General features: G+C 47.4%; 2 protein-coding genes across 3 annotated transcripts; both read left to right on the top strand.

Moving 5' to 3' along the window:
• Nucleotides 1–6684: 6684 nt before the first annotated feature.
• Nucleotides 6685–8601, top strand: LOC121831657 (olfactory receptor 4D2). Of its 2 annotated transcripts, XM_042283449.2 has the most exons (2): nt 6685–7587; nt 8599–8601. In XM_042283449.2, exons 1-2 carry the CDS (start codon nt 6685–6687, stop codon nt 8599–8601), a joined length of 906 nt encoding a protein of 301 aa, XP_042139383.2. The 2 variants fall into 2 exon arrangements, with proteins under 2 accessions (XP_042139383.2, XP_042139382.2); XM_042283448.2 differs by lacking the exon at nt 8599–8601 and having other exon boundaries at nt 6685–7620.
• A 2138-nt stretch (nt 8602–10739) lies between these two features.
• On the top strand, nt 10740–11675 carry LOC102928412 (olfactory receptor 4D2). The gene has a single exon (XM_006998474.3). It carries the CDS (start codon nt 10740–10742, stop codon nt 11673–11675), a length of 936 nt encoding a protein of 311 aa, XP_006998536.3.
• The last annotated feature ends 432 nt before the right edge of the window (nt 11676–12107 follow it).

The raw sequence follows: 12107 nt of genomic DNA, 5'->3' as shown, positions 1-12107 counted from the left end.
ATGTTAAACGGGGTGACTTCAAATGGCGAATCTCCCTGAACTGACATGATCGCTGGTTAGATGCTAAGGAAAGCCCTCACAAAGCTCAAGTGGGATCACGTGAATAGTCCTCGATAGCTCATTCCTGCATTAGGAACCGTGTTAGGGACTCTCACACCTGTATCTATCCCATTTGTCCTCAGAAACATGACATGTTACCATTCTTTATAATAATTTTACAAACAAGAACAACCAGAACACAGTGACTTGCTCACAGTCAGAGAAAGTGGTAGCAGGATGTGGTTCCACTGAGTCTAGCTTCAGTGCCAGAAGGTATAAATCCCCACCTTGGAGTGAGCGCTCCTGGGGGGCCAAGGGTGCAGAACATTTCTCTGCAAACCTCCACGTGCCTTGAACTGTATCTGGCACGGCAGTGACCTCTCCATTTCCCTGAATCCTAATGCCCCCCCACCCTGCTTTCCTCCAGCATCTTTCCAACTAAGACACAGAAGTCACAGGCTGCTCCTGGTGTCTGCACCATGATGGCAGTCTCGAGTGGGTCCTGTCTCTATCTCTTCCTCCCTGTTTCTTCCTCACACATTTATCCATAGTCAAAATTTAGACTAGAGAGGAGGAGGGCCATGGACTGGTGTGATCTGTGACATCTCAACCAGATTCTCACTTCACATTAAAGTCTTCCAAATGTCTTGTGATGCTGTTCACATCCTCTGGATCACCTCTTCTCCAGGAGCCCTGCTCCTCCTGACCACAGTTTCTTGATCACCTCCTGGACAAATCTTCTTTCTGTCTTCACTCTAGTATGACAACCCCCTCTCAAGGTGTGGTGCTTACTGTGTGACACTTCTACACTGGGGTGTGTGGGGTCGTGAATTGTCCAGAAAACATTGGCTGTCTCCTCTGAACTCTGTATCAATGAGATGCCTTTGTCGGCCAGCAGCTGACTAAGCTAATGGCAGCATCTCAGGTAAGGAGGAAACTGCTGTTCCGACAGAAGACCCGAGGACAAGCACTTTCAAGTTGGTTAACTCAGCAGATCAAAAATGTTCCATTTGTCTTCTTGGTGATGCCTTACCTCCCCTCTCATGCTAAATGTGGCTGCCAGAGCTCCGGATGTCACATCTTCACAGTTGAGCCATTTAGCAAGATAAAATTAAAGGAAAAAGCATGAAAATGATTTTTTCTTTGTGCCTGTGTGTGTGCATGTGTATGTGTGTGCATGTGCATGCGTGCGTGCATGAGTGCATGTGTGTGTGTGTGTTGGGGAGACAATTCCCTAGAACTACCTCAGTAGAATTCTCATTGATCAGCACTGTGGTCACCTCGGTCTATATAAAAAGGAACGGGGAACGTCTAGCCTTCCTTCCAGGGCAAACAACAGTGTCTGCATGTGGTACCCAAGACAACAGGAAGAGACACAATTGTCTTGACTAAGAAGCCCCTACCATGAGAAGAAAACGCTACCATAAACATGGGTCACCAACTCAAATGCAGGGTGAAGCCAACACATAGCATGGGAGGCTGAGAGGACGGGGGAAACCTAAGGCCAGCTGCTCATACAGGCCGAGGAAGGGTCTTCATCCTAGTCTTCACTCTGCTACCGCAGAAGTCTGTGATGTGGGTGCTAACAGAGTGTTTTATTTAGAGAGACAAAAAAAAATAAAAATAAAAATCCAGGCGTACAGTCGCAAAGCATCGCTAAGGGGGCTCCTCACAAAACAACTGACAATCTCCAATCCCTGATCACAGCCCGCATCTCGTGAGCTTGTGAGTGATTTGAGTTCAAATAGTGATATTTAAGCACAGATCATCAGGCGGATGAAGAAGTCTTCCACCATAAAAGACAGACGGTAAAGCACAACAAAACAAATAAAAACGAGAAACAGGAGAAAGAAGAAACTTCAGGAAACCAGTGGCAGTTCAAGGAAGAGAATACAACTTAAACTCTTCCAGCCTCACCCCCTCCTGAGTGTGGTGTGGTGTGGTGTGTGCGTGTGCGTGTGTGTGTGTGTGTGTGTGTGTGTGTGTGTGTGTGTGTGTGTTTTAAGACTGGGTCTTTCTATGTAGTTCTTGCTATCCTTGAACTTGCTATGTAGACTAGGCTGGCCTTGAACTCACAGAGATCCTCCTATTTCTGTCTTCCAAGTGCTGGGATTAAAGGCATGCGCCATCATGCTCACCTTAAAAAATTTTTTAATTGAACTGTTTACTTCAAAAATCGGACTTGAAGCTGTAAAAAAATATTAAAGATCTTTCCACTATAAATTTTCCCAATTTCTCCTCATAGGAACTATTACTGATTACATTTTTGTTTTCTCTCCAAATTCATGGGTTGAAGTCTAATCAAAACCTGGTGGCTTGGGAGACAAGGGATGCCATGTGACAAGATGTGTACAAATCTCTGTTCAGTTCAGACAGAGCACCAAGATAGACCAAAGGAACAATTGCATCAGAGTCTAACCTGGTGAACAACGGCTTCATTAGGATTTCTCACAGGGACATGGGTGACCACAGAACTGATCGACTCACCCAGGGATGGGGGACAACTCGTGAAAACAGCTTCCGGCAGAGTCTTCTCTTCCCCAGAAACAGTGTCCTGCGTGTGTATAACCCTGGGAGGAGCCTTGTGAATTCCATCAGTTTTCCCAGTCTTCTGCCGGAACGGATTCGATCGGAAGTAGCTACCTGACAGGACACCTCCTCTTCCAGCTCTTACATTCTTTCTTCCCCCTCTTGCTGTTCTCTGAGCCTTGGAGGGATCTGCATAGCTGTCTGGTTATTTTCTTCCACTTGTGGCTGTTGCTTACAAGTCACTCGGTCCATGCGACCCCATTGTAGCAGATTGAATACACTAAGATGAGGATCTACTAAACCATGGTGTAATACAGCAGAATATTAATGCCACTCTGACAGAGGCATAGGATGGGGAACTTTAAAACTGTAATACAAACTTGTGAAACAAGATTGGAATGATGTTTTAGGAAGGTAGCAGCAGAAGAAAGCAGGAAGAAGAGCAAGAAAAGTGTCTTACAGGTCAGCATGAGGGCTGTGGCATGTGGTATTTTTCTTTTTTCTTTTTTTAGTTTTTCAAGACAGGGTTTCTCTGCGTAGCTTTGCGTCTTTCCTGGAGCTCACTTGTTAGCCCAGGCTGGCCTCGAACTCACAGAGATCCGCCTGGCTCTGCCTCCCAAGTGCTGGGATTAAAGGCGTGCGCCACCACTGCCCAGCCGTGGTATTTTTCTTAGCTGACCCAGTCAGCTTCTTTGATTCAATGAGCCTCCTCAAATATTGACTCACCTTCTTCTCACTAAAAGGTAGAATTCATCTTTCTGTGCCCTGAGTTTGGAGGGAACTCTGTCATAGATATCACATAGTTTAAAATTTTCAAAGTGTGTGTGTGTGTGTGTGTGTTTGCACGCGCGCGTGCATGTACCTGTGCAAGTGTGCGTGAGTAAGGTGCCCACAGGAAGAAGAGGTAGCAAATTCTCTGGAGCTGGAGTTACAGGTGGTTGTGAGCCATCTGATATGGGCGTTAGGAACTGAACTCAGGTCCTCTTTAAGAGCAGTACACTGTCTTAACCACTGAGCCGTCTCTCCAGCCTCCATCGAAGACCTTGTCTTTTTGGATCTCAGACTGCAAACCCTACATCAAGAGAATCTCTAAAATTTTCAATATTCTTGGTATGTAGAGCTGCCAAGGATGACCTCTTAAAGAACACGTGTTTTGAGACATACAGAAACTTTTTAACAAGTCCCGGGGCTGCACAGGCCCCAGTGGTAATGAGCCCAGCTCTGCCTCCTGAGCCCTGTCCAATAGGTTCCCCCTGGGATATTCCCTGTGCCTCTAGGGTCCCACACATGTAGCACACTTGAGGGATGGCCAAGGACTGGAAAGCTGAAGCCTCAGCAAAGGACCTCCAAGAAGATGTAGGCTGTGAAGTCTTGCTGGACTGAAGTGAGGTGAGAGAGAGGAGTTTGCTTTCCTGCACGCAGGTCAGCTGTTAGAAGAGCCTTGCAAACACTCACCAGTGGGTAAGAACAAATGAGTAGCACAGGCTTGCCTAGAGTGAGCCTGAAGTGTGAGGGGAGAGAGCAGGCATGGCGGGTGTGATGTTAAAAACAGGTGTTCCGGGTTACACATGGAACAGCTCAGCTTAGACTCGACCCTGCTGTTGGGAGGGAGGATGCTGAGAGCAAAAGATAGAAAGATGGGCAAAACCATCACACAATCTCCACATAGTCTCCAGAGCAGGTCACTTGAAACAATTATGTGAAGCTGGAAGATGTCTGAGCAACTTCTAAATCAGAGTTGCTGTCATGGATGCTGTTACTGGATTCTCAATCTGGTTCACAAGGTAACAGGAAAAATGATCAGTGTTGTCCCGGGGATGCTTATAAAATATGGTTGGGGGCCGGGTAGATGAAGAATTAGTTCTTGTGGGGGATTCAGGGCAAGGAGCCAGAGAGAAGGTGCACCTGGGTTCCTAGGTTGGATTCCTAACAAAAGTTATTTAAGGAAACAGGAGTTCTTACCGAAGACACAGGTTTAGTTGAATAGATGGTATGTGTAGAAACTGTGAATTGCTTAGGTGGCTGTTGGTTCTTGGGTGACAGGGACACTAATTACAAAGGTGTGGTATATGGAGGTGACCTCTATAGCCTCACATGGAATGCTGAGGGGGAGTTGCTCTCGCACGAGCAGACTTTTATTCTTTGCAGTTTCTATGTGCAGAAATGTGTGCAGCTTCTAAGAGTTGGAGCTTGAAGCTGTGAGCACTAGATGGCCATTCAGTGTTATGACAAGGAAGGAGCCTGACCACATTCCCATTCAGAAAGTTCTCCCAGGCTGCTGTGTGAATGGAGACAGGAATGGAAGAACACAGGAACGTGAAGAATGAGGAGAGAGATAGTGGAATCCAGCAGCTCATGGATCCCAACGAGCCAGAGGAGAAAGAATGGGGGAGCTTGAGATAGGGCAGGAAGGTGGGAGACCCCTTGCCCTCACTTGGTCACTCTGTTTGCCCCTCTTGACTTTTCCCTCTTGGTCCCTCTTCAACCCTAACAATTCTATTTTCTTCCTTCCCCTGCTCTAGTACCTCACTTCTTTCTTGCTGTCTCCCTTCACTTCATCTATTCTCATTTCTTCTAGTCAGTAACTTTCTCTTTCCTCCAGCCTAAGAGTTCATGTCTGCTAAGTTCAATATGCTTCCAGAAGAGCTCTCGGAGCCTGATTCCAACAGGGGTCACCATCTGTGCCTCCTTTCATGAACCCCTCAACCCCAGCTCACTCTTGCCTGCATATATGTCCTATGGAACCTCGCCAATTAAGAGGCTTCTGAGACGAAGTAGCCAGATAGGCTTGGGTTCCAACTATGTCCAGTGATTACTTGACAAGTGTGCTGGCTAGTTTTATGTCAACTCGACACAAGCTAGTGTCATCCGACAGGAGGGAACCTCACTTGAGGGAATGCCTCCATAAGATCTGGCTGCAGGACATTTTCTGAATTAGTGAGTGATGGAGAAGGGTCCAGACCATTGTCTGTGGTGCCATCCCTGGGCTGGTGGTCCTGGAGTCTCTAAGAAAACAGACTGAGCAAGCCATGGGGAGCACACAGTAAGCAGCCCCTCTCCACGGTCTCTGCAGGAGCTCCTGCCTGCAGGTTCCTGCCCTGCCTGAGGTCCTGCCCTCACTGCTTTTGATGATGAACTGTAATATGGAAGTGTGAGGGAAATAAACCCTTTCCTCCCCAAGTTGCTTTTGGTCACTGTGTTCCATCACAGCAGTAGTCACCCTAAGACAAGAAGAAACTGTATATCCTATAACTATGTGCTCACCCTGCCCCCGGAAACAGCTCCGGGTTAAGCACTTTCTATTGTCAGGTCCTGGGTGGTGCTGGGAACATTATTTATTTGTGAGCCAAACCTTTGTTCCCAGGACTGTGTGATTGAGTCGAGGAGGAAGCCCTAGCACCATGAAGGGTCCTGTCAACACTGGGTGTGGTAAATGCATCAAGACACTGGTGTAGGGGAGGCTGGAGGGACTGGGACACTCCACAGTGAGTACTGCATGCTGCTCCAGGCATGGTTACAGCGACTTCACGTGTGCCTCTCTATTTAGTCCACAGAAAATGAGGAAAAAATGAAACTATTTCCTTGCTATTGTTCCCACTTTACTGATGTGCCGATCGGGATCCGAATAAAACAAGTCACCCACTTTTGGTGCAATCTCAAGGAAAATAAAACCTGAAACTGACTCGAGAGAGTCTCGCTGAGTGTCTCCCCACTGCTGTGCAGATTTGGACAGGCAGGCTGCTGACTCAACTGCCTGACTTTAAGGCAGTTCGTGAGCTTGGCATGGTACCGCACAACTATCAGCTTAGTGTTGGAGAGGCTGAGACTGGAGAATCTTGAGTTTGATGACAGTCTGAGACACATAGTGACACCCTGTCTCAAGAAACCAAGCACACAAATGCAAAACGAAAACACTATCTCCTGAATGTGTACCAACACCCACTTACGGACTCTTCAGAGACAAGCCAGCAGGTGGTATCAGGGTTGTCACATGAGGATGTGCTTCTTACAGGCTTGAACAACTCAGTCTGAGCCCCTGCATACTCAAAGGACAAGGAGTCACTTCATGCATTTGTATCCGTCAACCATTTCCTGGAAGTGTGTGCACAGGACATCATGGAACCAGGGAACCTCACCTGGGTGTCAGAGTTCATCTTCCTGGGACTCTCACAGACTCATGAACTTCAGCTGTTTTTGTTTCTGGTGTTCTTGTTTGTCTACAGCACGACTGTGGTGGGAAACCTCCTCATCATAGTCACAGTGACCTCAGACTCCAGGCTCCACACACCTATGTACTTCCTGCTCCGCAATCTCGCTGTCATAGACCTCTGCTTCTCCTCAGTCACTGCCCCCAAGATGCTGATGGACTTCCTCTCTGAGAAGAAGACCATCTCCTACCGAGGCTGCATGGCCCAGGTCTTCTTCTTCCACTTTCTGGGAGGGGCCATGGTCTTCTTCCTCTCAGTGATGGCTTATGATCGCCTCGTGGCCATCTCCCGGCCCCTCCACTATGTCACCATCATGAACACTCAGCTCTGTATGGGATTGGTGGTGACAGCATGGGTAGGAGGCTTTGTCCATTCCATTGTTCAGCTGTTGCTGATGCTGCCACTGCCCTTCTGTGGCCCCAATGTCCTGGACAACTTCTACTGTGATGTCCCCCAAGTGCTGAGACTCGCCTGCATGGACACCTCCCTCCTGGAGTTCCTCATGATCTCCAACAGTGGGATGCTGGATGTCATCTGGTTCTTTCTCCTTCTCATCTCCTACTTGGTCATCCTGGTGATGCTGAGGTCTCACTCAGGAGAGGCCAGGAGGAAGGCGGCTTCCACCTGCACCACCCACATCATCGTGGTGTCTATGATCTTCATTCCAAGCATTTACCTGTATGCCCGGCCCTTCACTCCCTTCCCCATGGACAAGGCTGTGTCCATCAGCCACACAGTCATGACGCCCATGCTCAACCCCATGATCTACACCCTCAGGAACCAGGAGATGCAGGCAGCCATGAAGAGACTAGCAAAGCGCTTATCGAGTTGCAACAGGGAGTGAGATTTGAACAGGATGACTTCGCATCAGAAATCTCTGAACTTGTGTTATCGCAAATGAAAAGGGAAGGAGAGTCCTTCTTACCTCCAATAAGTCAGATTGCCCCAATATTTCTGGGTGACCCCCTCAGACTTTAACAAGCATTCCTTGTTAGAAAGTTGACAGTGGGTTTATTATTATTATTATTATTATTATTATTATTATTATTATTATTATTGTAAATCATTTAGGGCCTGTAAGATGGTTTATCAGGTAAAGACAATTGCTGAAATCCCTGACAACCCACGTAATAGAAGAAGGCTGAGTTTTGGAAATTGTCCTCAATCTCTGTGTGTATGCATACGATGGTGTGTGTGTGTACACAAACGTGTGCATGCACTCACACATTAACATAAATGATAAAAATATATAATTCAATTTAAAAAATTAAACAGTTTTACAAATAAGGAAATTCAGAGCATGGAGGCAATCCTCTCAAGGTTAAGAATTACTATATTCTTCTCAATTCCCAGAGTGTGTTTCTGCTGAAGACCCTCTCCTTCAGAACTTGGTCATCAAATATTATCTCACACAAATCTCTAAAATTATCAATGTTTTTGGTGTTTTGGGTCCCCAGGGAAGATCTCTCAGAGAGAATGTGCTTTGAGACATACAGAAACTTTTTTTTTTTTTTTTAACAAGTCCCACATTGCTGCTCAGGCCTCACTAGTAATGAGGCCAACTCTGCCTCCTGAGCCCTGTCCAATAGGTTTTCCCTGGGATATTCCCAGTGCCTCTAGGGTCCCACACAGGTAGCACACTTGAGGGATGGCCAAGGACTGGAAAGCTGAAGCCTCAGCAAAGGACCTCCAAGAAGGTGTCAGTCATGAAGTGTCCTGCTGGGCAGAAGAAAAGGTGAGGGAAATGGATTTGCTCTCCGGCATACATGTCCACTGTTGGAAGGACTTTGCAAATGTCTGCCAATATGTGGGAGTGAATAAGTGACGTAGACTTGGTGAGAATCAGTCTAAGCGTGAGAGACTGTGGGGGGAGGGCGGGGGGGGGGGGGGCAGCAGGAGCGGATGAGGTGAGGTTGACAGCAGGTGTCCAGGTTAAATGTGAAAAGGACTCAGCATAGAATTGGCCCTAGGATTCAGAGGGAGGCTGCTGAAAACAAAACACATTTTTCAGGCAAATCAATACAGACTTCTCCACATAGCCACATATAACAAGCTTACCTTATTGATTGCTAATTCGAGAAGTTAGCTAACATTGTTGAAACAACTTCTGAGTCAGAGTTGCTCTGGTTGCGACCGGGTTTACAATGTTACAGGATTTCAAATGTAGTTAATAGAGGCCACAGAAAGAATTCTAAGTGCCATGATGGGGTGTTTGTAAAGTGCTTCTGGAACTCCAAAAATGAAGAATTTATTCTCTCACAAAGGTACTTTTTTTTTTTTTAAACAGGAATTAGTATCAGTGATATGGAAATAACCAAAGAGACAGCACATGTAGAAACTAATTCTTTAGACAGCGGGTGGGTCCGTAGTGACATGATTGCAAAGGTCAATGGGGGTGGCATTTATAGCCTTGTAAGAAATACTGAAAGGGAGTCGCATGTATATGTGTAAACATGTTCTATCCCTAATTCTGTGCACAGAGCATCATATGCAGCCTCCAAGAGCTGGAGGTTTAAGCTGTGGGCACTGGACAGTCTCTGGAGAGTGTAGAGAGGAAGCATCATCAGATCACATTGAGGAAGGGGCCGTTCACTCAGACGGCAGCTTTGTGAGACCAGGATGGCGTGTGAACACAAGGAGGTGGAGGAGGAGAAGATAACGGTCTCCAGAGCTAGCAGATTGCAGCGGCCGGAGAGAGATTAGTGAAGAGTGAGACTGAACGGGGGAGTTAGGAGCCCTCACCCGGTCTGTCCCTCAGTCTGTCTCTGTCTCCGTCTCTGTCTCTCTGTGCACCCGTTTGTCTGTGTCCACCCCGCCTACTCTTTCTGCCATTTTCTGGTCCTTCTCCTGCTCCATTATCTGCCCCTCCCTGCAGTCTCCCTTGACTTCATCCCTACCCATTTCTTTGCATCCGACTCCCCCCCCCCTTTTTTTTTCTCAGATTTTGTAACATCTTGTAAAACTGATAGCCTTTCAGAAGAGTTTTGAGTGTCCCTTCCAACAACACACAATCCGTCTCTTAATTGCCGGGACCTCTCGACCTCCGTCTCGCTATCGTCTACGCGCCTGTCCCGCGGAGCCTCACCAAACAGGGGCGCCTGTGCTGGGGGGTGGGAACAGCTCCATATCAAATATCCAGCTGTGTCCAGGGGCTCCTCTACAAGGACCCAGATGTTCTATAATTATTCAGCCACTCTGCAAGCCACAGCAGATCCTGAATAAATACTGCCCATTACCGGGAGGCCCCGCTGCTGGGGACAGATGAATTTTGAGACCCAAATCTATGTTACCAGGATCTCGTGACTAGTACAGTAAAAACGTAGACACAGAAAAGTCTGTTAATATTTTGATGTTATAAATGCCGTGAGAAAACAAGCACAAAAATCTAAAGACTAGGATAGGGGAGAGAACTAGGCTGAGTCCCACAGAGGGCAGTGGTTATTGCTTAACTCAGGCACCACTTGTAGGAATTTCAAATGTATCATTCTACTCAACCCAGCAGAAAATTCAGGAAAGAAAGCCTTTTTTTAAAATTCCCAGTTGCACATGCCAGAGCCGAAATCCCAAGGAAATAAGCTAGTTACTCCTAGTTAACTCTGGGGAGACAAAGAACATGTGAAATTCAACCAAGAGTATCTCTCTCTCTCTCTCTCTCTCTCTCTCTCTCTCTCTCTCTCTCTCTCTCTCTCTCTCTCTCAGTGTCTTCCTATCACTTTGTTGATCTTGGGAGGGAAAAATACATATTCTCTGGACAGCTTTAAGATAACTCGTGAATGTATGTTCCAGAGCCCACTTGTCAACTCTTCAGAGACGAGGCAGGTGGTATCAGGGTTGTCACATGAGGATGTGCTTCTTACAGACTTGAACAATTCAGTCTGAACCCCTGCATACTCAAAGGGCAAGGAGTCACTTCATGCATTTGTATCCGTCAACCATTTCCTGGAAGTGTGTGCACAAGACACCATGGAACCAGGGAACCTCACCTGGGTGTCAGAGTTCATCTTCCTGGGGTTCTCAGAGAGCTGGGAACTTCAGCTGTTTTTGTTTCTGGTATTTTTGTTTGTCTACAGCACGACTGTGGTGGGAAACCTCCTCATCATAGTCACAGTGACCTCAGAATCCAGGCTCCACACACCTATGTATTTCCTGCTCCGCAATCTCGCTGTCTTAGACCTCTGCTTCTCCTCAGTCACTGCCCCCAAGATGCTGATGGACTTCCTCTCTGAGAAGAAGACCATCTCCTACCGAGGCTGCATGGCCCAGGTCTTCTTCTTCCACTTTCTGGGAGGGGCCATGGTCTTCTTCCTCTCAGTGATGGCTTATGATCGCCTCGTGGCCATCTCCCGGCCCCTCCACTATGTCACCATCATGAACACTCAGCACTGTGTGGTACTGGTGGTGACAGCATGGATTGTGGGCTTTGTCCATTCCATTGTCCAGCTGTCGCTGATGCTGCCACTGCCCTTCTGTGGCCCCAATGTCCTGGACAACTTCTACTGTGATGTCCCCCAAGTGCTGAAACTCGCCTGCATGGACACCTCCCTCCTGGAGTTCCTCATGATCTTTAACAGTGGGATGCTGGATGTCATCTGGTTCTTTCTCCTTCTCATCTCCTACTTGGTCATCCTGGTGATGCTGAGGTCGCACTCAGGAGAGGCCAGGAGGAAGGCGGCTTCCACCTGCACCACCCACATCATCGTGGTGTCTATGATCTTCATTCCAAGCATTTACCTGTATGCCCGGCCCTTCACCCCCTTCCCCATGGACAAGGCTGTGTCCATCAGCCACACAGTCATGACGCCCATGCTCAACCCCATGATCTACACCCTCAGGAACCAGGAGATGCAGGCAGCATTGAAGAGATTAGGGATGCATCTGCTGGTTTGTAAGAAAGACTGACTATTGGTAAGGTCCTTCCTCGTGGCCTGTCCTTTTTGAAAGTGTACATCCTCTCTATTCATAGCTTAGGCATGTTTTCACGGTATCTCTGTGTCCTGTTCTGAAGTTTAGTAATGGTTATGGTTTGAGTCTGAACTGTTTTGGTATCAGCTCATCTATTTGGATATTTGGACCCCAGTTGGTAACTGGGGTAACTGTTTTGGGAGGTTGTAAAGCCTTTGGGATCTAGGACCTAGCTATCAGACATGGGTTATTGGCGTAGGCCTTGAGGACTATATATAGCCTAGCCCCACTTCCAAGCTCGCTGACTCTTGCTGCACCAATACACTGTAATCAGCTACTTCGGGTTCCCGCCACCTCACCTTCCCGCCAGCACAGACCAAGCTTCTTCACCCACCACGGCTTCCCCACAAGGATGGACTCTATATCCTG

The sequence above is a fragment of the Peromyscus maniculatus genome, chromosome 8, assembly GCF_049852395.1.
Source record: "Peromyscus maniculatus bairdii isolate BWxNUB_F1_BW_parent chromosome 8, HU_Pman_BW_mat_3.1, whole genome shotgun sequence".
Classification (NCBI taxonomy): Eukaryota; Metazoa; Chordata; class Mammalia; order Rodentia; family Cricetidae; genus Peromyscus; species Peromyscus maniculatus.
The sequence above is the reverse complement of the archived record's forward strand: the minus strand, read 5'-3'. Positions and strand labels throughout refer to the sequence as shown.